At 42.2% G+C, this 26,119-nt stretch overlaps 1 protein-coding gene across 1 annotated transcript in view; it reads right to left on the minus strand.

The window, feature by feature from the left end:
• SNX14 (sorting nexin 14) overlaps positions 1-21,272 on the minus strand; it is a 35,530-nt gene extending 14,258 nt beyond the window's left edge. The window contains exons 1-15 of the mRNA XM_053381399.1: positions 21,033-21,272; positions 19,793-19,913; positions 18,278-18,354; positions 18,117-18,195; positions 16,291-16,334; positions 15,400-15,487; positions 14,836-14,920; positions 12,760-12,916; positions 12,078-12,153; positions 7,705-7,749; positions 7,540-7,620; positions 7,308-7,422; positions 6,158-6,313; positions 5,681-5,805; positions 4,596-4,654 (exon numbers count right to left, since the gene is read on the minus strand). Of these exons, the coding sequence (XP_053237374.1) occupies positions 4,596-4,654; positions 5,681-5,805; positions 6,158-6,313; positions 7,308-7,422; positions 7,540-7,620; positions 7,705-7,749; positions 12,078-12,153; positions 12,760-12,916; positions 14,836-14,920; positions 15,400-15,487; positions 16,291-16,334; positions 18,117-18,195; positions 18,278-18,354; positions 19,793-19,913; positions 21,033-21,172 (1,448 nt within the window). The 5' untranslated portion in view covers positions 21,173-21,272. The remainder of the gene's footprint in view (positions 1-4,595; positions 4,655-5,680; positions 5,806-6,157; positions 6,314-7,307; positions 7,423-7,539; positions 7,621-7,704; positions 7,750-12,077; positions 12,154-12,759; positions 12,917-14,835; positions 14,921-15,399; positions 15,488-16,290; positions 16,335-18,116; positions 18,196-18,277; positions 18,355-19,792; positions 19,914-21,032) is intronic.
• Between the last annotated feature and the right edge of the window lie 4,847 nt (positions 21,273-26,119).

A 26,119-nucleotide genomic window follows, 5' to 3' on the forward strand; every position in this document is an offset into this window, starting at 1 on the left:
AATAATAAATTGATGATGATGATGATGATGATGATGAAGTTACACTGGAGGAAGAGTGGGAGGATGTGAATCTGAAGGTAGGCTAGGCTTGTCCCTGTCACATCAAACCATGGTTTCTCTTGACATCCGAATGCAACAGCGGCAAAACATCATCAGCTGTGAAACGCTGGATACATGGAAGGAATGCTTTTTATATTGCAAGGGCCTCGACGGGGTGTGGGTGGGTGAATTCAGACACAGTAACATTGTTAATGTGTAAACGTACTGCACCCTCCTCTAGCCCCATAAAATACTTCTCTAGGGCTCAGGCTATCCAGGTTAGGTGCAGCAGGCCAGCTTTGCTTCCTGCCCAAGCTCAGCAACCAGTCTCTTACACTGGAGAAAGCAAGAGGAGCATTTGGGGACAGCACTAGGATGGGCTGCTAAACCTGCTCCTTAGCCTTGATGATGCCACCTTTTGATAACCCAACTTATTCCTGTCTGCACAGCTCCCTCTTCATCACCTGATACTGTCTGGAGAAGGGTTCTATTTCTGGCCAGAGAAGTGTGACGGAATGTTAAAGAAACAGCTCAAAATATACAGATTACAAAAACCCATAGCTTTCTGAAATGCATCCCTCCAAGTCAGGCATGGCCAAACATGGCCCTCCAGCTGTTTTGGGACTACAATTCCCATCATCCCTGACCACTGGTCCTGTTAGCTAGGAATGATGGGAGTTGTAGTCCCAAAACAGCTGGAGGGCCAAGTTTGGCCATGCCTGCTCCAAGTGCTGAGTGTGGGGGGCAACGAACTAATTGTTTTCTTACTATAGCACCCTTTCTGGCAAATACAAAACAGAAGCTGATGCAGTGACAATAATCAAGGAAACTGGCTATTCATATTGCAAAAATCACAGTGAGTGGGATGGGGGGGGGGATGCTGAATAACGTAAGCTTAAGCTATTGTTAAACTTGCACATAAATAATCAAGCATTTGCACAGGCATGTGTGATATGAGACGGCCCTAACTTACTTTAAAGCAGCAGGGAGAGATGGAAAAAAGCCAGATGGGAGGGTTAGGACTGACTGAAAATGAGGGAAAACAGACGCAGACGAAGCCTCCTGGCTGGCGAAAGCGGCTTGCCCTAAAGAAGGTGGCTTGATGCATGGCTTATAATCTTGCTCAGAGCTAGAGCAACTTATAACAGAGCATCCAGAAGGCAGCAAATTCAAATGAAAAGACAGACATTAGCCAACAAATCTGCATTCCTCACAAAAAAAAGCCATGCTTCACATATACAGCCGCTTCATGCATGCACGCTGGCCTGACGCCCTTACACCAAACAAAGCCAACTTCATTTCCTACTCTAGAAACACACCAAGCATCCGAGTGGGGGTGGAAAAAACCCCACACAAAATGTGGGTCTTATTCAAAAAGCGGTAGTAATGGTAAATCAAAAAACGGGGGGGGGGAGGGAGGAGAGCACCATCTGGTAATAGCTATGGAATAACTGGACTGTGTTTTCTGCTAACAAAAGCACTGCTGAACAGAACAGGGTCTTCAGATATCTCCTTGTTAACCCTTACTATTCTGATTGCAGTGTGCATTTACATTTCATATATAAAACCTCAATGGGGAAGAAGTGCATTTAAAGAAAAAGGAATATGCACAACTATTTGACCCAGTTATTAAAACAGCATCATTAAACTAGGCTGGGTACAACAGGTGGCTAGTGATTTAGGAATGCTTAGTGGGAGATTTCTAGAGTTCAGAAAATAACCAAGGAAAGCTATGCCTTAAAGCCAAACCGAATGCCATTTTTGCTGATGTTTCAAAACAAGACAGAAATGTGCAGTTACTTGAACTATCACTTGAGCCTGGAAATAGTTTCCATGTATTTATTTATTTTTAAAAAATGTGTACAAGTGAAATATGATATAGTCACAAATAGATACAGCGTAAACAAGCAACAATGGCATGTCAGCTCAATTTACTATAAACAATCCAAGCAGAGACTACCTCTCCAGCTAGGCAACTAACAGTACTGTATTCCACAAGCCAAGAAAAAGGTGAATCCCATTACATTTCTATTCTACTCGAACAGTGCAGTTAAAAATGTTAGTAGCTGCTATAGTGGCTGTCATTTCCAAATGCACTTGGACGTATCTGCTTTTCTTCACAACAGCTTGATCTTGCATTCGCTTACATATACAGTATGATAAAAAAGTACTGGCGCTGTTTCATAAAGTTTGTGACACCACAGTTATGCTTGCTTGGAGCTGAACTTAAATTTAATGCATTTGGCGAAGCTGTGCACAGAAGATGTAAAGTGGTCTGCCAAACTGGTGAGATCACAGCAGAAATCTGATTTCTCCTTCTTTGAGCCCTGAAACAATGGTGCAGTAGGATGGCCCATTTCACACACACACACACACACACACACACACACCCCGGGGGGCAGGACTTCTGTGCCTTTTACAGCAACCCAGAAAGGACAACAGAAACAGATGACACTTCCATGGCAATTGCATCTGCATGGCAGGAAATGCATCACTTGCATAGATCTGGGGTGGGCAGTTAAGAGGAAAGAATATCCTTCCCAGAATACAAATGTCAGCAATGATTTAAAAGTAGCAAGAATAACTGAGGGCTGCAAGGAAGACATTCCTGAATTATTTTCATACTGATGAAAGCCATACTAGTTCTCTTTTTCCCTTTTTCTTTCCTTTAGCCCCTTATTTTAGCTGCATTTCATTGCGTTCCAATCCAACTGACACTAATCCAATGGCAGCATGTAAGCACCAAGCAGATGTCTTCAGTTTTTGACTGTTTTATAACCAGATAAAATTTGTGGTTGCCAATGAACTGGTTATTCCCCAGACATGACACTGGGCTTTGGAGGCGCTTGGAAGAAGGTGTGGTCTTACCACTCCCCTTGGCTTGGCTTGAGAGCTGTCACAAGCCCTCTTTCCACACGTAAAATCCTAACATGGCTGGAAGGATAGAAGGCAAGCTCTCTCCACCTTCTTGTAAGCTCTTAACCTTGAGTATAATATATAACTTACACACACACGTGATTAGTTAGCCAACTGTGTTTTCTTTTTAAAAAAGAAAATTGGCCTTAATATTGATTCAGTAAAATAACACATTACGTACTTTAAAAATTAGCTACGTGCACTATTTTAAACTCAGAAACCAAGCCCAACAATTACATGAGATCATAAAGAATTTTATGAGAGATATTAGAATACTGAGAATTACACAAACAGACACAACATGCGCATACTCCAGAAAGGCAATTGTTTTTCACACGCCATTCTTCTTTAGATAGGAAATATCTACAAACAAAATGCGGAGCTACGTAGCTAATTAGGAGACTGAATAGCAAAAGTTACTTACCACTAAGCATAAGAGGACTGTATTATTGCTAAATAGGCAAGGGTCATTTCGCATGCAATCCAGTCCCATGTATGCAGATAGGGCTACCCTACTCTCAGCACAAAAAAAACAACTGGAAAACCTGTGCATTCACAGTCATAGAACTCTGCCTGCCATAATGCACACCTGCGACTCTGGATCCCAGCCATGTGTATCAATAAATCTGGGTTGACAGTATCTGTGCACATTCAGAAATAGAGATCCCCTCCAAGAATAAAGTGGTGCGAGCATTTTAACCATACCAATGCAAACTGCAAGTAGGAGGGTCTGCAATGATGTGCTGCTTGCCACCATCAAGTTGCACTTATCTATTCATTAATTCTTATCTTTCCCGAAGCAAGCAGACACCTGCAATGCTCAGGGCACGAATCCTCTCCTTGCTCAAAGACAACAGGATACTAGCATGTACCTAAACCCAGGAAGATGGACTTTTCTTAAATTGTTGATTTGCATTTATTTATTTTTACTTGTCATTGATGCCCTGCCCACACCCATAGGCACTGTGTGGCATTCGTTTTAAAAGCTTGAATTTCATTTATTTTTTGCCATTTGTGGCCATATTCAAACAGTGGGCAATCAATAGTGTCCAGGGATCATCTTTTCTTTCCCCACCCCATAAAGTGGTCTGGTGCCAAGGGTGTCCGGTTGCACAGAAACACAGAAAACGTAAGTCTGACAACTGGGTCCATCTAGCTGGGTGCTGTCTGCAGCAGGCATCCCCCAACTGGGCCCTCCAGCTGTTTTGGGACTACAATTCCCATCATCCCTGACCACTGGTCCTGTTAGCTAGGGGTGATGGGAGTTGTAGTCCCAAAACAGCTGGAGGGCCGAGTTTGGGGATGCCTGGCAGCAGCTCTCCATGGTTTCAGAAAGGGATCTCTCCCAGCCCTACCGGGAGTGCCAGGAATCAAACTAGGGAACCCTTTGCATGCAAACCCATGATGCTCTACCACTGAGCTGTAGTGCTTAACTGGAGCTTGTCAAAGACAGGGAAGGTATTGTGGTCAATGTACGACAACTCATTTCAATGATTATTTAACATAACACGCTCTGTTTTCTCGAGTCTGTATTGAAACAAAGTTTAATAAAAGCTGAATACATCTGACAATCTTATTGTCGTCGTTGTCCCCCCCCCCAAAAAAATAGCTTTCAAAACATGCAAGTATAATACACCTACTTGTTTGATTTAGAATTGCGTGTTGGAGATTCATCTACTTTTAAGAGATGTCTGAAAAACTAAGCCAGGAAAAGAAAGTTAAAAATGGCTAAGCACATCTTTTTCATTTCATAATTATATTTTCAAATAATAAAGCAGATGATTCATTTGTCAGAAATACTCAAAATAAAAAGACACATTTTGATACTATTAAATTTGAAATTAACTGTACTACTAGGATCTAAAACAGTGGTTCCCAATTAGCTAAGTACTGCAGACCCACAGTTTTTCATAAACCAAGCCATGGACCCCTTGAGTTTGAAAATGTTGATATCTCTATGTTAGTTTTTCGCTATGTGAATGGTGCCATGGACTCCCTCCATGTGTTACGCAGACCCCTGAGGCCCACGGACCACCAGTTGGGAACTACTGATCTAAAGGATTTCTGTAACCTGCTCTTAATCAGCAGAAGTGTCATTTCAAGGCAGATTCCTTATTTTGTCTCAAGGTGATAATATAATCTGGGGCGGGGGGGTGGGAATCATGAATGGGGAACAATATCCATGGCGTTCTATTGAGCGTTTCCCCAGTTATTCACATTGACAAGAACAGTTTCTCTCCCCTTAACAAGAAAAGTCCCTGCCTCAGCAGGAAAGGCTTAACAACTCGGCGCTGCCCTCTGCAGGAAGTGCATTGATGCTAGTCCTTTTCCAACGGAGTTTTGCAAGTAAGGAGAAGGGGTTGTACAGGCTGTACCCTCACTCTCTCCCCACGCAATTTTCTGCAAGGGTAAAGGGCTTGGGTCAAGCCTTTCTCTTCCTTTGCTCTTCCTCCTCTCCCACCTACACAGTTAAGGCAACTGGAAGATCTATATTCAGAGGTCTATTTTTAAAAATAGAGCATTATCACTCCACGTTAGAATTCTGCCCAGGAAGAATAACAAGCACCTTTGAGCTAAACATATTTCAGAAACCAAAACTCTGTAATAATGGAAACCATCTTAACTAAAAACAAATGGGCAAGCATTAAAGCCACTGTGTTGCATTTCTGCTTTTAAAATACATCTGACCAAATAAATATGAGCTTTCTCTCATCTTCGGGCTTACCTCACCACTGTGACAGAACCTAGGTGTAAATACGCTCTCTAAGAGGGAGAAAACATGTTCATAGGCTTCAAAAAGGCATCGCATCCTTTGCAGCTTCACAACTTCATCATAGGGACCTTCAGCAACTACAGGTGAAAATGCGGAGAATGTTGGTGTGCAAAATATCAGCTGCATAAAAATGCACAGTAATAGGAGGATTAGATATTCTCAGGAGGGACTAAATCATCAAATTCTGCCCTCTTGATATTGGGAGGTTGACAAGAGCAGTTATTCTGGTAGTCAAGAAGAGACATGTGGGGGTGGGAATGTCAAGGCCACCAAGTTTGATCGAGGCATGTGCTTTGACTACACAGCTACTGTACAATCTGGCCCAACATTTCTATTATCCTGTGGAAACTGGCAAGATAAGGGAGAAAGTAATTGCAGGTGCAGAGCCAGCTACCAAAGGGACCACTCCTTCCACCCAGTCTCACTTACTACTTTGTATCTCTTCCACAATGAAAGGATCAAATCTAATTTTGTCAATGCTTTCATCCAAACAGTAGGTTTTGTAGATTTTCTGTACTTCTTCATGAAGGGACATCTTTTCAGAATCTGACAATTCTGGCTGCAAAATTTTGTCATTAAGTTCCTCTGTTGGTGGAAGAAAATGAAAAAAAGGCATTATTTCTGAATATTGCAAATACTCCCTTCAAAGAAAACCCTGAAGCGACCTGCGGCTGTCAGGGAGCGGGTATGCATCACAGTCAATCTGAGCCAGTGAGCAGAGGGTGCAATCCCGCTAGCTGCAGGGGTCTGCTTTGCTGGCATGTTATCTGAAGGGAACACACCGAAGAGGACTGAAAAGGGGATGGCCAAGAACCACAAAGGTCCCAAAGCAGGAGACTGAGGCATAGGGAGAGGGGGGAGAAAAAAACTAGCTACTGTCCCCATGCCGGCCGTTCTCTCACCATCGCTCATCATCACCACGGTGGTGCTGATGCAAGAGTTGGTTTGGGGATCAGTGGCAAGTGAGGTGAGTCCAGCTCAGTCAGCCGTTTCCCATAATGCAATTGCGGTGATGGCAGCCACAGAGTGGGAGAAGGTGGCAGTCAGTGACAGAGAGGAATGGGGTCGTCTGAACTGCAGTGAGCTGGGGCACGTTGAGGTGGCAATTACATGGGGGTGGGGCGGCAGTGAGGGGAGGGAAGGCAGATCTGGCAGGACGTGATGCAGCAGTGCAGGAGCCACCTGCCAAGGGTGCAATCTTGCTGACTGCACGGGTTTGCTTTGCTTTGCCATTGTGAAACAGCACCCAGAAGAACAGAAGCTCCCTGCTCTCTGCAGGAGATGCCCCTCCCAAATGCAGATGTAGTTGAAATGTCCCAATTAAACATCAACCTCACCCTGAATTGATTCGGGGCAAGATTTTGGTTGGATATTATTGGGGTCAGCTTAGGGAGGGGGTGGCTGTACAGAGCCCCAGAAATGAGTGAATTACATTAGACATTTATAAATCTCAGTATTTTGTGTGTGTGTGTATTAGAATTATTGAGCATCGCTGGGAACTTTCAGCTAGTTAAGTCATACCACTCACAATAATGGCTATTTAATACAGGTGCAGTAGGAACTTATTGCGGTACCGTACCTACATCCAAGCAGAACTGCAATACATGCACCGCTCCTTCTTTTTTCAAAAAGTTCATAAAGAGAAAGAAAAGATCCTGCTGGTTTTTAATTTCTTTCAGCTCTAATTGTAAGACCTGAATAAAAAGTAAAAATAAATAAATTAAAAATTCCTTGTTTAATTTCAATAACGAAAACAAAAACAACAACAATGTAAACATGCACCGTATTTAAACTTTTTGTTTCATGCTTACAGAGGGCTTCTTGCTTCTGGGCTCTGCAAACTTTTGCAGGAAGGGAACCAAAGCAGAAGCAGGTTCTGTTGCTTTCTCGGGCTGCGGAAGAAGAGCAAGTCAACTGAGCAAGACCATGGGATTTCAGAAGCAGAAAAATTGTATTCGCATTTTGTCAGTACTCACTGGGCTGTCATCAATGAAGATAAGTAGCAAGTGGTTCACAGTATCCTAAAGAGAAGATTAAGAAAAAATATTTTACACACAACAGTTGGAGCCCAAAGGGCCACACCTGCATGAAAACTTTGCAGCACTGCACCCCTCCTAATGTGGAACCAAAATGGCTATATTGCCTGCCATTTCCGAAAAACCGCCCTGTCTTTAGTCGCACTCTACAAGGCACCAAAGCAGCGCCAGTGGGAAGAGGTATTAGACACATGCTTGTAAGCTACTAGCCGCAGCACATCTGCTCATCCTTCTGGACACAGAAACTTGAAGTCAGATCAAAACATTAAGAACACTAGAGAGATCTGAAGCTGAAACGAGATGAGATACAGCCTGACAAAACTTGGCGTCTGTGGAATCCTGCGGGAGGGATTTAAAGCACAGAATGGACAGGAAGGAGGCGAACCACTCCCTGAAACTGCTGTTTCAAAATCGTTTTTTCCCCACTGGTGGAGGCTACTACTACTCACTGGAAGAAAAACAGTTCTAAGAAAAACATCAGGCTCCTGCAGCACCACCCTCCTTGTAGAGATTTGGCAGTAGCCCAGTCCTAGATTGAGATCCTGTAAAAGTTTTCTTGTGTCACCTTCGATAACCCCAATTACCTTGCCACCCCTTATCTCTCCATTCTCTTTTCCTGACACACCCCTTCCTGTGACATTTGCTCATCCAGCTCTACCACCACCATCTATCCAAATGTCTCCTATTCCCTGAAAAGACTCTGCCCATTTTCCCTTGTTGCCCCTTAAGCCCTAAACTGCCACTATCTGACCACCTTAAGCCAGTGTTCAAAACTCCTCTTTTCCAGGAAGCCTTACTGCACAAAACATGTGCAACTGAAATAACCACATCTTCTTTCCCTTCCTACCATGTTCTCATTACACACACAAAAGCCCATCATGGTGATCTGCACAAACCTGTCTGTCCATCCACAATTTTCCTTAGACCAAAGACTGGAATGGCATGTTTCAGGAATGTGCACGCCTGCCGCAATACATTAGCTTTTTCTCTTTAGTCAAGTCTGTTGATGGGAGCCCTTGAGATCTTTCCAATTCATACTTCCTACTCTTTTCAAAGCACCAATCTCTAAAGGTGTCCTGCCTCCTGCTGCCATATGAACCCTTCTGCATTGGTTGGGCTCCCCCACCAACCCCTTGCCCACCCAAGATATAGGCGAGGGCTTGTTTTTACTAGATTTGGTCCTCATCAGAACACTTGCAGATCCATGTTTATTCCAGGTATTTCAGTTAAACCTAATAGCTTGCTCAAGTGAGCTAGCTAGATGCTACGTTTTGATTTGTCTTGCACTCTGCTCTCCTTCCTCCCCCTTCCTTTTTCATTATTTCTTTTAAATAAAGACATAATCGTTTTGTAATACTGGAGGTTGGATGGTGGCTTGAGATCACTACAGCTTATGAGCTAAGCTGATCCGAACACGCTCCAAGGTTTGGGCAGGCAGGGAATCAGGAGAGGATGGGCTGACTCTGCCTTCCAGAGATGACTGGAGAGAGAATATGCAGGTAGTTTCCCAATTCCTGGATTAAGAGGCTTATTGGAAGAGTGGTGGCAATACTACCGAAAAGCTGGAGCTGTGTGGGTCATGCTTTCCCCCCTTGGAGGGTGTTTGTGCGCGTTCATGTGAAGAAAGCTCTGTGACACTGCCTTCCTGTGTAGTTTCTCTGCATCTGTTTTAGGGCAGGGAACTTCCATACCTGTTCTACAGAAAGCACCAAGCACATAGATGGCGCTGAATAAACAACAACAACAACGACCACCACCCCTTTGATCCCAAGATGTAAACTATGACTAACATATATTATATTTCTTTCCCTTTGACTAAGGGTCTGTTTCTATGCTATGGTTTTAATGATTGACCACATAAGGCAGCCACCTCAGAGTGAGACTGCCAGCTCATACGTTCCACTGCCTCCGCAGAACTATGAGGTGGAAATGAGGGCTAAGTGGCACCTGCATGTTAATGGCGCTGCAGCCCAAACCTCCACTTCCTCCAGCAGTTTCCCAGGCCTAAGGCCAAGAGTGGAACAGAAGTCCCCTAACACCAGCCATTGGGCGTGCCCTACCAGAAAGGACCAGAGCCACTGTGTAATAATAATAATAATAATGGTTTTACAGCAGCACGAAACTGTGGCCGTTCAACCCCCCACCCAGGTGAACTGAGTAAGGATGAGACACTCTTAGAACCAAAACTAGAACTTCATTTGTTTATACTCAATAAAGTTATTGCTTAGAGATACTTAAGATCTTCCTTAACTTCACACTATAAACCTGCCACTGGACAGATAAATTCTTTCTAGGGTGGCTATTGTCTTACGCTACCTGTAAAAGGCCCCTTCTAGAATTCTAACATCCCCCCACAGAGAAAGAGAACCTTGCCTGTCCACAGACGATCCCTATCTTTAACTGAGAGCCAATTCACTATCTGTCCCCGATGACAGATAAACTCTGAGTCCTCTCAGATAAGTCAGACACCCCTTCTGCCCACCCTGAAAGTCCCTCTCTGTAATCCCAGCCTCCTGTCTAACCCAGAGAAAATCTCTCAGGCAGTCCCTATCTGTCCGTTAGCTGTCAGAACTTCACTTAAATTCCACTCTCTTACACACATACAAGTGGAAGAGGAAGTGAGCTCATTTTCTCCTGCTCCGGAGGCTAGGACACGACCCAACAAATTCAAGTTACAAGAAAGGAGATTCTGACTAAACATCAGGAAGAGCTTTCTGGCAGTGAGCTGTTAGACGGTGGAAGGTGGTGAACTCAACTTTCACTGGAAGTCTTTATGCAGGGGTTTGGTGGCCACCTGCCATGGATGCTTCAGCTGAGATTCCTGCATTCCAGGGGGTTGGACTAGATGACCCACCGGGTCTCTTCCAACTCTACAATTCTATGAGTCTATCCTTCTGTGACTAGCTGATTGGCTCACCATCTCCTACTAGTTGTTGGGTCACATGCACCATAGTCAATGTTATCAAAGGTCACTAGAGTCCCAGGAGAACCAACAAGGCTACAATCCCCCATCCATTCCCCAGAGTAAGTCATCCACCAAAATGGCCAAGGCTGCTTCCATCACATAACTAGGCTGAAAGCCAGACTTGAATGGCTCCATAATCAATATCATCCAAGGCTGCTTGGAATTGCAGTAGCACCAGGGGATAGTTATCAAGGACCACTGGATCTAGATTTGATCTTTTAAAACAAAGGACATGGGCAGGGCAGCAGTCATGATCCCTTCCCTCAGAGAAGGATGACTCACTACATGGTTCAGATAGTATGTTTGGTCCTAGCAACCTGTTGTAGCCAGAAAAGACAATGATTTCGTGCACAGGTGGTGGCACCCGATGTTCCAAGCAGCCTCAGCAAAATCCTTGGATTGCACAAGCTGAAACGCATGCAAAGCAACGTGACTGGTGGCTTCAATCTACACCTCTGTCAACAACCTATCAGCTTATCAGACTCTGCCAACAAAACCACAGTTTGCTAGAATTTCCAGGCACAATAATAAGTTCCCAGGAACTGAGAAGTTTGTATCGGTTAAAGGATTTAAGACCGAACCAAGGACTGGAGAGCAGTCCTCCAGTTTGTGCAGCCTGCTTTCCCCCTTCACTGCCGCTGGAAGGTATGTTTCCAGAAAAGGGAAAGGAGCAGAGACGGCTCAGAATGAGCCAAGATGATGTACAAGCCAAGCCACAACTGTAAAAGGATTTTGGCTCAGATGGTAATGAGCTAGTTGTTTATGAATGCATAAGCACGTTTGCAGACTGAAACCTGCCATCAAAAAAATAAAATAAAAAATCTAAAAATGCATTTAGTGGGAATACAATCAAATAGCTGCTGGAACAATGAAAAATCTTATATATTCAACAACTGCAGCTATTACTAATGAAGCCCTGTGAATGCCTAGTTCAAGTGATAATGTTGCAGAGGCATTTCCTATAGCATCTCTTTATTTTAATAATTTATATCCCGATTTTCTTTAATATTAATAAAAAACCCTAAAGCCACTTAAAACATTAAATGAATAAAACCTTGCAAACAAGGATCAGAGTGTCAGGCTAGGACCTGGGAGACAAGGTTTCAAAATCCCAACTCAGCCATGAAGCTCACTGGGCGACCTTGGGGAAGTCCCAGTCCCTCGGCCTGACCTACCTCACAGGGTTGTTATGAGGGATAAAATGAGGAACAGGAGGACCATGTACAGCAGCCCCTTAAGCTTGTAGAAAAGGTCTGAGGCAAATGCAACAATTCATTCTTATAGCAGTCCAACTGTAGCATTTCGTTGAAAAATGAAAACAGGGCTAAGTGAACTTCTCAAAACTCACCGGATCAGCTAAGAAGTCCATGGTGGGAAGGAAAACAGAACCTGAAAGGATTTCTCTTATAAGTATGGTGAATGATCTGAAAGGAATAAAAGAGCTTATTTTTATACACTTCTGCTTTTCTCTCATCGCAATGGAGCTTTCATAAAGTACTCATTCTAAACTGTTGGAAAAATCACTTGCTGTTCTATTTTACAAAATATGCAAGAATTCCTCACACTGCTGCTCACAGTGCAGTCCTCTGGCCTTTGTGTCTTGCAGACCAGAGCCAATTTGAAGCACTTGGAATGTGTACTGATCACTACCACTAAGGGTGCAAAATAGCTGAAGAATATGGTGCTTTGGTGATGCTGCCATTAAGCTTTGCGGGCAGACGGAAGAGGAGCAGTTCTGTACAACGGAGATCTGTGTGGAAGGAAAACCTACTAATTGGAGATTGCGACTGAAGCCTTTGAGAAGAATCACAACCAAGCACAGGTTATACTGAACCTACTCCCACACAACTGGTTTTTAATGAACACTGCCAAGTGTTGACCCTAGCCAGGTGTGTAGTTGCGCAAGAGCCCTGGAAGCAAAGTAAGATTTTCTGAGATTACAAGATTTGTTTTTGGACTCTACTGTGCGTAACCACACAACAAAAAAGCACGGAATGCAAATAAATCAGAATCCTAAATTCATAGCATACCCGCAATCTGTTGCCTTTGGAGGTAGAAGAAAGGAGAAAAGAAGTTCTGTAAGTTTCCTTAAATAATGAAGTTCATCTCTTCTACTTCTCAAAGCCACATGGAGCTCTGGTCCATATTCTTCTAAAGCAGCTTGCTGTAAATATTCGACATTTTTCACTGCAGGGAAAAAGGAAATTCAGCAAGATTTATATGAAATTTATATAGAATAGCTTTACGTAACAATTCCTCATATTTTACTTTACAACACAGTTCAGCTGTGAAGAGCAGCTATGAAGAGTGACAGGCTGTAGTTCTAGAGATATTGATATAGCTGCTCAGTCAGACTATTGCAATGTGTTCTGTGTACAGCTGCCTTTAAAAAACAGTCTGGAAACGGAATGTGGTCATTAACAGGGCTTCAAGCTACGGTGGCTCACAGGCCCTTTCCAGGCCCAATTGAACATGCTAGTTTTAACCTTTAAAGGCTGAAACAGCATATGGCCAAGCTGCCTTTCCATAAGGGACAGGGCCTTTTCAGTAGTGGCATCTTGGTTCACATGGAGCCAAAGAATAACAGAACTGTAGAGTTGGAAGGGGCCTTGAGGATCATCACGTGACTAGTCCAAACCCCTGCAATGCAGGAATATGCAGCTGTCCCACAGGGATCGAACCTGCAACCTTGGTGTTATCAGCACCACGCTCTAACCAACTGAGCCATGTATGTGAACTTTTCAGCACCAAGCGAAGCACCTTGTGTTAACCCATCTCTTTTAAAAAACTTGGGTAATCTGGGCTTGTTTTCAAATCTGACTGGGGAGAGTCAGAGAGTTCTGTTTCATTTTGTACCTCAAATGTTTTTACCTAGTTTACTTGTTCTAAGTGATTCAGAGAACTTTATGTTATATGATGTCATACAAATTCCATAAATACAAAGAACTTTGCAGTCTCAAGACAAATGACACAGTTGGACAACGATCCACATTAAAGGTGGAGATATTTCTGCAAGAAACACCCATGATTTCTCATCAAAAGATGTGCTCAGAATTTGCTCCAATTTCCATATGCCTTTATCTGTTATCCCGCTGCGATGGGGTGGGGATTATTCAGAAATAGCATGGGAAACGGCCAAAGTTTCCCCAAGCATTTTACCAGCAACACAGTTTATTCCTGACTGTAGCATTTTTCATTTGTTTTTTTTGAGACAGTTGCTGGATAATCTATATACCAAAAAGGGAAGGGCTAGTATCTACTCAAAACAAATATTAATCTCATGTAAAAAGTTGTGTTATCTGGCTCTGGAAGTTTCAGTACTATGATGCACACTTTCTTCTGATGCCACAAATACAGATTTGGGCATGGAACATTTAACTTATGCCAAGATACACTACAGTAAAGCTTTTTAGTTTGTTGATGAAAGAAGAATTCAATCAATTTGGGTAAAATTCACACCAGGTGCATATGTCATTACAGAATTTACAGACACAAGATACTCTATTGTCTCCCAATATTTCAGTCACTTACCGTTTCCAGAAAGGTAGCCATGATAATTCTCTGGCAGCACATAAAAACCAAGGAGTTTTGTGGCACCTTAAAGACTAACGTATTTATTACGGGATAAGCTTTCATGGACTACTGACCACTTTATCAAAAGCATGAAGTAATATTCTGATTTACAGATATACATTTTGGAGGGGGTAGTGGCAGAAATGATTTTGAACAGTGAGGTCACATGGGAGTGAAATGTAGAAAATGACAGGCTGCAATAATTACACTACTAACAGGTGCCATTAACAAAAAAACAGCCAATGATAACACAGACACAACAGTTGTAAGCCAATTGAACAAAAATAGCATGATAACAATCCATTGGCCAATTCAGGTTTTGTTCTGTAAAGAAACAGCACTTGAGACAAAAGATATTCAGTACACCTGATTTTTTTTTTTGCCACAAGGGTACTTTTTTGTCCCAGTCAATGTAAAGATGGGGTATTAAAAAAAGTGTCATGGGTTTTTATGCAGGAAAGCACTCTGAAGAGATAACAATGGGGTTTTGCCAGGCTAACAACCATTTAAATGCATGGTATTGTCAATACTACCTTTATGACTGGCTTTGGCTATTACTTCTATATGCTTCATAGCTGCCTTCAGCATTTTCCTTGTAATAACCGTTGGAATATCCACCTGGATGAGAAGTAGAAGAGGAAATCATTTTCCCTGTTATTAATAAAAAGATGACAACAAAGTGCATTTGCTTATATAGAAACATTCAAGTTGCATAATTTAAATAGTGTCAGAAAACATGACAAGTATTGAAGGTTCTTGTTTTAATTGCAAATTAGATGCAAGAGCTTAATTCAGTCAAAGTGTCCCAACATAAAGGACTGTAAGTACACAAACTTATTTAAAAGTCACTGCCTCCTGAAAACTCGCAAGAACTGTACATCTGAGAGGGGGCTGGGAACATAAATTCCCAATCAACCTAAGATACAATTCCCAAGATTATTTGAAAAATACTGCAAGCACTGAACTGGTATAAAACAGATATGAGTCGGAGGGGTGGCATGTGCATCCAATGTTTCCCAAGTAATCCTTTACTACCATCTTCTAAAAAGCCCAACCGCAAATGATTTACTTTTGATTCAACATCATAGCGCTGTTACCTTGTATATTCGGCGAATTACTGCAGATGCAAAAAATCTCAGTGTTACTCTTAATTCATCCACAGATGATTCATCATCAGTTATTTCCCTGCAAAATTTCAAAAGAAAGCACTGTGCATCATTATTGATAAGCAAACACATTCATCTATGTTCCTGTTTAGTCATTTCATAGGACTAAAGTTGAGGTAATTTTAATCTATTTTAGTATTTTAACCTTTGTATGTTTTAAAATTATGCCTGCTATCTTTTCTTGATTTTCTTGATTATTATTTTTTGTAAACCGCTTGGAGTGGTGGTGTTGTTGTTTAACAATCAAGCAATGAAATAAATAATTAGGTTAATACGGCTCCGGACACTATCTACAGGAAACGATACACTGAACAACATTTCACAGATTCCCAAACTATACTCCCAAATTTTCATGCTCACCAGACAATCAAAGTGAGCTTTTAATTTCTAAGTATTACTAAATCCATTTGTTGTTCTTTTTTATTCCCCCTCACCTTTCCTTCTTTTTCTGTATCACTTCAATAAAAAATAAATAAATAAAACTACATTTAGTGGCTTAAATAATTATACATCATGAGGCTAAAAGGCCAGCCCTTTGTGTTTCATATACTTTAAGCCTTATCAGTGAACAAATCCTCAAAGCGCTCTTATTTTAAGACAAGATGGTATTTCAGCTCCCTCTGCTGTCTTAATGAGGCAAAGCTTTAAAATACAATATTGATCCAAGAAACCTCTACCATCCACAGGTTAAGAATTTGCAACTCAAGAACAGGATGTGCCGTATGAATTGTCTTATATGCCATCCTTTGTGACTTCTATGTGTAGATGGATATAAGGCTATTTAAAAAACCACTGAATAAAGATTCATTGAAGGAATCTTACCTGTACCAAGGATAAACAAAGTTTTCCAGCACAAGCTCAAACACCTGCAGATAAAATCACAGTGACAAATTAAATAATGCATTAAAATATTCCCAGTAAAAGAGGCAACTTATAGGGATGGCATGCCACTGGCAGAAGCATTTCAGCAACAAAGGCAGCTGCATATACTGCATGAATCTTCAGCCCCAAAAGCATTTAAAAAGCAATGGGGGGTACAGTCTGGGGATTCAATGTTCAGGTTCTTGTATGCCCAAAAATGTTGGTAGAGAGGTGGCAGAACTGCAGGCATGCATTTCTTCAAGAATTAACTGGTCTGTTTACTACCAGCAATGTGAGCGGCAACAAGCCAAAAATATTCCCTTTCCCATTGATGCAGTGACAGAAAGAAAATCACCCTCTTACACAGTGCTCCTTATTTACTTATTTTTACAATCAATCAATTATAATTTGAAAAACGATAAAAGTGCTCGTTTTTCATAAATATTCATAGGACAGTGTTAACGGAATGGTTTACTTGCTTAGGCCTCTAGGTGAAAAGCTGGAAGCTACTCTCAAGTAATTGGAGTGATCTTACAGAGTTGAAGCATCTATGCTGCTCCTAGGTTTCAAGGTCAGAGCTGGGGCCTGGTAATTATGAACTGGTTTCAGCTATGAAAAGCATGTACACTAAAGTGCTAGAAGGTTCTAGGTGTTAAGTCTTCTGACTGGTTTGGGGGATTCAACCTCAGTTGCTATAATTTTTACTGTTAGGCTAGCCGTTGCTCCTTTGTCCCTTTTCTCCATTTCATTTCCATTTAGTCTCCTTTTGCCTTCCTTAACTTTTTTATCTGGGAAGAAGAGTTTGGATTTGATATCCCGCTTTATCACTACCCAAAGGAGTCTCAAAGCGGCCAACAATCTCCTTTCCCTTCCTTCCCCACAACAAACACTCTGTGAGGTGAGTGAGGCTGAGAGACTTCACAGAAGTGTGACTAGCCCAAGGTCACCCAGCAGCTGCATGTGGAGGGGCGGAGACGCGAACCCAGTTCACCAGATTACGAGACTACCGCTTTTAACCACTACACCACACTGGGAGATCATATTTGCTATGCTATGGATTTTCATTTCTTAATCATTGTTTTGTGGTATGTATAGGATTCAGAATTACCTTTTTTATTTTAGTCTGATTTATATTTCCTAAATATAGCTATCAACTGTACTTTGGTCTCCCTTACATGCAGTTATTTTTATTCCATTTTCTTCTTATTCTTTTTTAATAGAGCTATCTTATTTCAGATTGGATACAAGCCTTGGTACTGAATCCAATTCCTAACTAATTGTTACTGAGTAATTGGCTAGCCTGAGGCTCAGAGAGGATTTAGCTCTTTATTTTTTAAGCTTTTGCTTCTCTGGAATCTTAGGGGTGTCCAATAAGGTATGGGAGTCTCCTTGCCCAGACTTACATAAGGCGTGACAGCAGGATACTTTGCAAGATTGTTGGCAGCCCTGGATATTAGACACCAGCTGACCCACCAAGGATGGGCCCCACATTTTAGGGGCAAGATATTTGCAGGTGGTATTGAAGGAATCCATCCTGTTAGCAGAAGGATTTTCATTTATGCAAAACAGGACCTTTCCCCTCCTCTCCTCCTGGAACAGATTTTGGATGGGGAGAACATTCTATTGCACAAGCAAAAATCCTTGCACCAGCTGAACATTCGCTTAGTGTTATGTTGGATCCACCCATAATTTACTAATTCTTACAAACAGGGCAAATGCAAAATTCTGGTATTCAAAGCAAGGATGATAGTGATTTTTTTTAACACCTGGTGATGCTAAACAGTTACCTCTGAGAGAGATGCATCAACTTTAGAAGGAACTTTCAAGTTCAGCCATGGCTGATAATTTTGTAGCAGAAATGTAGGCCTATAGAATAAAGAAGATTGTTAAGCAGTGGTCCATTCCTCAAGGTACAAAAAAGAAAATTAAAATGCTATTTTTCACTTACCTGTGCCTATTACATTTGACGCTACTACATACTGCACAGGTGTAACCTTGAGGATATAGTTCTTGCAGTTCTAATTGCTAAGAAAACAAACGAGTGTGCCATTACTCATAATCCTAAGGAAATAATTCAGCATTGGCCATGTTTAATGATTATGCAGTGAAACTAATCACATAAGAAGAAATGTTGACAGAACAATAAAACACAGAAATAAATACTGAAACAGTCTGCACCGCCCACCCCACCCCCCAAAAACAAGGCTTGTAACATCAAGCAAATATTCACACCACAGCACATCTCAAATGTCTTGAAATTAGGCTACTCTCCTAAACTCATTCTGCTTTCACCGTCCTGCTCCTTCCCACAATCTTATCTTGCTGCTATCCCACTTGTGGAACAATGCTTGATCCAGCTGAAGCATCTACCAAACAGAAGAGGTGGGGTTTTTTTTCCAATTCTCCTTCCACCATAGCATTATACCTTCCACACTCCAACCCTCCAGAACTGATCTGAGAGGGACATAGGTGACTGCAGAGGGAAAGGGAGGGGGAAATGACAAAAAATGCCTCTCCTTCTGTTACATAAGCTGACACTTTCACTAAATAAAATGCCATTCTATAAGTGGACAGCAGCAATGGATTTCTTCCACTACCTCTTCTACCTATGAATCTGTCTAAAGCAAATGGGGGGAAAGGTAGCAATGCCAAACCTCAGCTGGGGTGAGAAAGGAGTGAGATGAAGGCTCTACAGGATCTTTTCCCTTCTCACCAACAGCTTCATACCAGGACATTATTTTCATTTATGGCAGAAGCATCAGTGATGCCAAACCTTGGCTGGTGGTGAGGAGAAAAAGTGCCCCTAAGAATCCTCTCACACTTGGAACTTCATGCCACCCACTACAATATCCCAACCTTTTCTTCATTTGGTACTTTCTTCCCCCCTCCCCCATGAAATCTATCCCCTCAGCCCCAGCTGGGTTTTGACACTGAAAAAGTAAGCCCAGCTTTTTTGGGGGGTGCAGAAGGGCTTAGCATGTTCCACCTGCGCACACCCCCTTCCCCTTGAAACTGTACACAACATCATTTAGAAATATTTGTACATGCACAGTCCCTCCATCTCTTCAAAATAAGTATGTATGCCTTTTGCAAATACATTTTGATGAGGCATATGTTCCATACAATCTACAAATATTTCTATATTTTTCAGTAAAATAAATGTTTATCAAATAATTTCATTAAACATCAGCCTTTTAACTAATTTAATCTAAATTTGTATATTACCCAAGTCTCAACATTGGTACTTTTTGAGATATTGAAGGAAGTGTGCCAAATGCAGTATTTAATAAACAAAGATGCTGTAAACTTGCAGCAGCATCAACTGAAAGTAGTTCTTGATCATTAACTAATGTTTCAGTTAAATTTGCATAAACCTAGTGCTCTGACAATGATAAAAGAAAGCAGTAGTCAGTTGTTTCTTCCATATGAGGTATCAAAGCATACTAATGAAGTTATACTTTACCTTGGTTTTATGTTTTATTGTAAATAGAATATTGGGTAAGAGGGAATCTGGTCCTAGGGAACAATAGAATGTGACAACTCCCGCCACAAATGACCAGAAGGTCATGAGAATGTGAAGATACCTCAAAAATAAAGAGAAAAATTACAGTCTACAAAGCAGCACAAAAAGGGGTATCTGGTTATGTTTCTACTACGAACTCTGGAAAACCATATTCAAAACTACATAAACTATAACAGAAATTTATACAGCTATCAAGACAATCATATCAGATGCTGTTGGACTAAGATTTCCATCAACACCAACCAATTTGACCAATGGGCTACAACTCTCATCATTCCTGACCAACATCTGGGGACTACAAATTCTCCATACTTGTGCTAAATGGTGAAGAAACTGTTTGCTTATTTCAGTGCCTAACCTACAAGTGCCAAGACTTAGGCGCCTGAATGGCAACAAGCATAATGCAGTAAGTGACTGTGCAGTATCTAAAGTCATAAATGTTAAAAGAGATATGGGTACTCCTCCAAAATATCAGAGTCACTGCTGCAAAGAGACCATGATTGACAGTTGGGATAGCTTAGTCAGTAGAGAATGAGACTCGGGGTTTGTGGGTTTGAGCCCTATGTTGGGCAAAATATTTCTGCATCGAGGGGTCAGACTATATGACCTTCGCGATCCCTTCCAACTCTTCTAAGTAATTATTCTAGACATTGTGAGACTCAGCTCCCGACTGGTTCAAATTCACACACAATGTCCTTTGCTCACAAGCAGCATTTTGATGGTGTTGCAGGAGGGTGACAGATCCTCACACTGGGCCTCTCCTTGACAGGGAGAAAGGAGAGGCTGCAGCAAAGAAAAGTACTCTTGTGAAAACAGGTGGGGGGTAGTGGTTCGTGGAAACGACCCCCACACGTGCAATTTCACTTCAGCGAGGAGGGCAAACGGAGGTCAACGTAACGTAAAGACAGCCCTCCTTTTTGTTTATTTAGTTTTGTGCCCTACCTTTGCTCTTAAAACATAAGACCCGAGCAGTTTACTAAAAAGGGTTTATCACGCCCCTTCCACAGCCGTCCTTCCGGCTACACCTACAAAGGGATGTGTTTTATTTGACTGGTGGCAAATACATTTCGACCTGAAGCGCCTTCCGCGAGCAGGAGAGCAGGCTCTGCCCCGCTCGTGCGCTTCCGTGACGGGGAGAACCCCCAGCGCCGAACCCGCTTCGCCCCCCCATCCCCGTTACCGGCTGAGCAGGAGCGTCGCCGCACTGAGCCCCAGGAGGAGGCAGCAGAAGACCGGGTACTGGCGGCACGTCTCGCGCAGCGCCTCCAGGCCGCGCACGCGCCGGCACAGCTTCTCCCCGGCCGCGCGCACCCGCCTCATGGTGGAGGGGGCCGTGGCGGAGCACGGGACCCCGGCTGCACCTGCGGCCCCCGCGGTCAGGAAGAAAACACCCGGGACTCGGCGCAACCGACTTCCGGTTTCTCTCACGTGACCTATTGCCTCAACCCGCTTTCTCTCACGTGACTTCCCACCAACCCACCCCCCTCAAAAGAGGCGGGCCAAGGTTGACAGGTGTCTCAGGCAGGAAGTTGGCGCCGAGAGGCTCCCCGAAGCGCTTTTTTTCATTTTGGTTCCCCTCGGTGTCTTGGGGAAGAGCTCCCCTGAAAAGCGCAGCAACCCTCTGCCCGCCTCGACACCTTATTCCGTGGGTGAGGGAAAAGGGCGGGGGGAAGAAGCGGAACCGCTGAAGCACTTCCGCCCATTCTTGCAAGACTTCCAATTTGTAGAAGGAAGTAAAAGCGCTCAAAATGGCGGCCCGACGAAAACCGGGGCGGGGGGAGTAAGGAAACATTCGCCAACTCTAATAGGATAGGTCTTGTACCACATAGGTCTTGTACGCTACTAAATAGCCGGCGCAGCTTCCGAACAAGCAGTGGTCTTTACGACACGTACGTCCCTCAGGACCTGCTCACCCTTCGCCACAAAGGAAAAGCAAGTTCGCATCGTTTCTGCACCCTTTGAGCACAAATAATAATAAACCAACCAAGGATGCTGTGGTACCTTCAGGTACGGAGGTACCGACATCTACATAACGTCAAAGGTTGTTGTGACCTAGCCTGTTGTCAGCTAGAGCAATTTACTCCAACCAGGCGCCGCGCTCACACTTCTCGGTTACAACTGCCATCACTATTAACCACGGCCACCCTTACTGCGACTGATGGGAACTGGAGTCTTACCATCTGGAGCAAATCAGGTTTGGGACTACTCCCCCTCCCCGACAATTGGCATGATACGGCCGCCTTTCCCTGGCCCACCCCTTTTTGCTAAGAGTAGCCTTGTCCATGTTGCTTGAAATGACAGTTGGACAAGGTCGACTGGCATAAGTTAAAACAGCCATCCACATCGTCGGAACAGGAAGGACATGTCCACAGAACTTTTACAGAAGTCCCCCCCCCCCCGACTATGTTGTATGACCGAAAAAGGCACAGCACTACGAATGCTAGGTGGCATAGAATTGATGGGGATTTTAAGTAGTTTTTTCTTCATTGGCAATTTCCCCGAGGTGGGAGGGAAGGGGCAAAATTTTTCTCATTTCCAATATAGAACAAGTCCTGTTCTATAACTGACTACAGATTAGTTGATATCTATGAATGAATCAAAAGCAATCCCTTCTGAAATCAGAGGTATATATAAAATGCAACCGTATGCACTAATGCTTAGCAGCCTATCCAAATTACCACTCTGCTTACACCATTTGAGCAGTAGGCCTAGCATAAATACTTGCTATTCAGTGAAGACAAACTCCAACAGCTGGAACACTTTTTACTTGTCGTTTCTGCTAGACAGCAATAAATTAGTCTATCTACCATTACAAGCCCATTCTGAAGATCTGGTATTAAAGATTAGGCAAACATCCATCTTCTACTTATCAGATGCAAAAAAGCACCATCAAATGTACAGGAGCTAAGCTCACCTTGCCTATTTGTCTCCTTCATTCCCATAGTATCTCATGCAGATGTTTTCATTTAAGCACTTTACCCAGAATCAGTGTTAAATTCTTGAACAAATTAATCTACATTTGACTTAAAATATGACAAACATGGTTTCTGTGCACATAAATTCTCATCTATAATCCCAACGTCAGCAATGCTGGTGTTGAGTTTGTGATATGGCAGTTATAGCTGCAGTTCTCCAGACTATGCTGTTACAGAAATTTAGAACCCTTGCATTGACCCTTGACTGTGAGAATCTGAGACTCCATTTGAATTTAAAATAATCATTTAAACAAAATGCAATTATAAAAAACTAGCATTTCAAGAATAGTAATGGTGTAGATGTGGAAAATGTTCTACAACAGAGGTTCTCAAATGTTAATACTCCCAGGCCCCACTTGCAGTGACTAATTGCTAAGGCCCAGCAATCACAGAATAGTGGTGAGCAGAGCTAATCACAAAATGTTGGCAGCACTTGACATAAACAGATGGCAATCAGACATAATTTTCCAAAGTTATCAAATCCATCTTTGTAAAGTATCTAAATTCTTTGCCATGGCATTTTCCTTGTGGCAACAAGCTCCACAGCTCAGGTTTCCGCAAGTTAAGTACAGACCTAACTACAGGCTATTGTGACAGCCTCCCCTCAGTTTGCTGATCCAGAGGCTCTGGAGGTCTTTTCATATTTCTCCCTTCTCACCCACACACCTGTTATTTTTACTCACCTATAACTTTTTCCTTTCACTCAACTCATATCGCCACACAAATTGCAAGTTTTATTCATCACTCCTTTTACATTTGTTTCTTCCTGTTATAATAGCTTCTTATCCACTTGTTTCTTTCCCAGTTTATTATTTAATATGGAAAATAACATTAATATTTTTATTAACATGTTTGGAGACACCAAACTTCTCCGTCTCCCAACCAATTATACGTCTCCAATTATCTTTGAAGATAACTGAAATATAAAGAAATTGCAGACTATTCTCTTACCAGCAGATCCTAGGGCAGAGGCATAGATAGGGGGGTGGGGTGCAAATAGGCACCACACCACAGGGGGCAGCACTTACCGAGGGACCTGACCCTGGGAGTGACGTGGTGGGTCTAGCACCTGCAGGCTCCACGCTGCCCGAAAAGGCAGCATGGGGCTTGCGTCTGCCCACAGCTTCCCCCTCAGCCACCCTACCGCTGAGGGGGAGGCAGCAGCAGACTAGAGTGGTTCTATTGTTATTTGAAAAACGTAGTACCAGGATGCAATTTAGGGTTGGTAACCTGCCCCATTAGTAATTGGGGAAAAGTAATTCCTCCCCCCTTTAGATTGCTATCCAAAACAGCATACTACTGCTTTGTCTAAGATTACTTTTTTGAGGAATTTATAAAGTTGATTCTTTTGCATGTTTTTTATTTTCTTTATGTAAATTGTTCTGATTGAGTTTTGTATGAATCTTATAATATGTATCATGTTCTATGATTTGTGTATTTTGCATACTTTTTAAATGATCAGATCCAGACTTCTGCTTCTAGAACATTGTACCCTTTGGCCTGAGCTTCCTCTTCCTTAAAAATCGTTTCTGGGATTGAGGGACTTCTCAAGAATAGTGCGAGGCACTGTGAAAGGCTGTAAGGGGAAACTAGGAAACAGTACACACATATACTTCCATTTGCAGAAGAGGCTCAAATCCAGTGGAGGCTTCACCAAACAAAGGGAGGAATCAAATTGGTCCTCCTAGAAGTATTGCTCCAGTGGGAGGCATCCATAAATAGAGGAGGCAATTTTTGCCAACTCCCTCTGCAGTCTGCCCACCCCCATCTGTTCTGGAGGAATAAGCAGCTTTGAATCAAGCCTCGTGTACTTGCTTACCTGTAATCCATTGCCTGAGCCACGCATCCAGAACAGCAGAGAATCGTGCCACCATCTTCAGGCAATTCTCTTATTTAAATATTAGGATAACATTCCTCTTTATATATAATGAAGCTATTTCATTTCATTTAAGTTGAGCAATGTCCCAAAAGGAATGCTGTGTTCCAACAATTCTTATTAGTTCAGTTCCTCCTTTACTACGTCTTTTCAGAGAATTCCAAACATGTAATATTTTCAGAAAGCAGAACCCTCCTTTTATCCTAAAGTTTTGCTGGGAGGGGGCTTTCATCCAGTGATATAATGGCTACAAAAATGAGTAGTTTTATTGGCACACTAAGTGGCAGCACAGTTGTACTCAAGTCACTGGCAAAGACCTCTGTTTTAGCAGCCACAACTTTCTGCGCAAGATGAAGACTGCAGCATCCAGCCAGTCACCTTCAGCTTTTATCCTCTAATCTCAGAACAAAGCCAGTGCAGAAGACCCCTGTTGGGTCAGTTTCAGAATTGCAAAGTTAGAGAAGCTTCACATTTCTGCAAACAGCCCATGCAATCTCTTTACTTGATCAAAGGTTACTTAACATATTACGAACATATTACTATTCAATTTGTACAAGATTCACATTTTTGTTTTCAAGCCAGGGTGTGTTTAGCTTGTACTGTAATGTGAAATGTTTACAACTACCTCTCCAAACTACTTCATATAACATAACTGAATATGAGAAGCATATGTACAGGGAATGTAAAATATACAGAAAAGCTTTTTGAAGCTTTCCAAAGGAATTATCTTTGTTTATAGACAAAAGGGAATTTCACAATGCCTTTAAGGCACTTCTGTTCTCTTCTCTTTTCAGCAACTGAACTAGTTGTCAGCTCAAGTCACTTTCTATAAAAAAGTCTATCAAATGTACATACCCCTGCTTATTTATTTTCTCCAGTCCTCACCAGAAATATTGCTATCAGCTTCACTTATGCTGAATGGCATTCTATGCAAAACTGGGAATAATTATGTCAACACAAGTTCATGGGAAACTGTATCTTAAAGAGAAAAAATAAGTTGTAGTAATAACTAGCATAAACTATCTTCATCAGTTCTGGAACATATGTAGACTCATTAGTATAAGCTGGCACAGAACTGAATACCACCAGAATTTCTGCTACAACGTAACAGTAAATCTGTGTTACCATGCCAATATAATGTATGATATCCATATAAGCATCATGTCCCAATAACTTCACTAAAGCTTGATGTAGTCTGTAACATCAACACCTAAAGTGACCAGTCAAAGATAATCTAAAATCATGATTCAGCACCTTTAGTTTCTAATTGTGAAAGCTTATTCCCTTCACATATTGTTTTAAAATTTTCAATGTTAACATTTCTTTTTAAAATATCGTTTTTCACAATACAAGTTTCCACATGCATTTTACTGTCGCTTTTTCATTATAATGCTAAAAAAACTGCACCAATGTCAG

This window comes from Podarcis raffonei, chromosome 3 (assembly GCF_027172205.1).
Source record: "Podarcis raffonei isolate rPodRaf1 chromosome 3, rPodRaf1.pri, whole genome shotgun sequence".
NCBI classification, from domain to species: domain Eukaryota; kingdom Metazoa; phylum Chordata; class Lepidosauria; order Squamata; family Lacertidae; genus Podarcis; species Podarcis raffonei.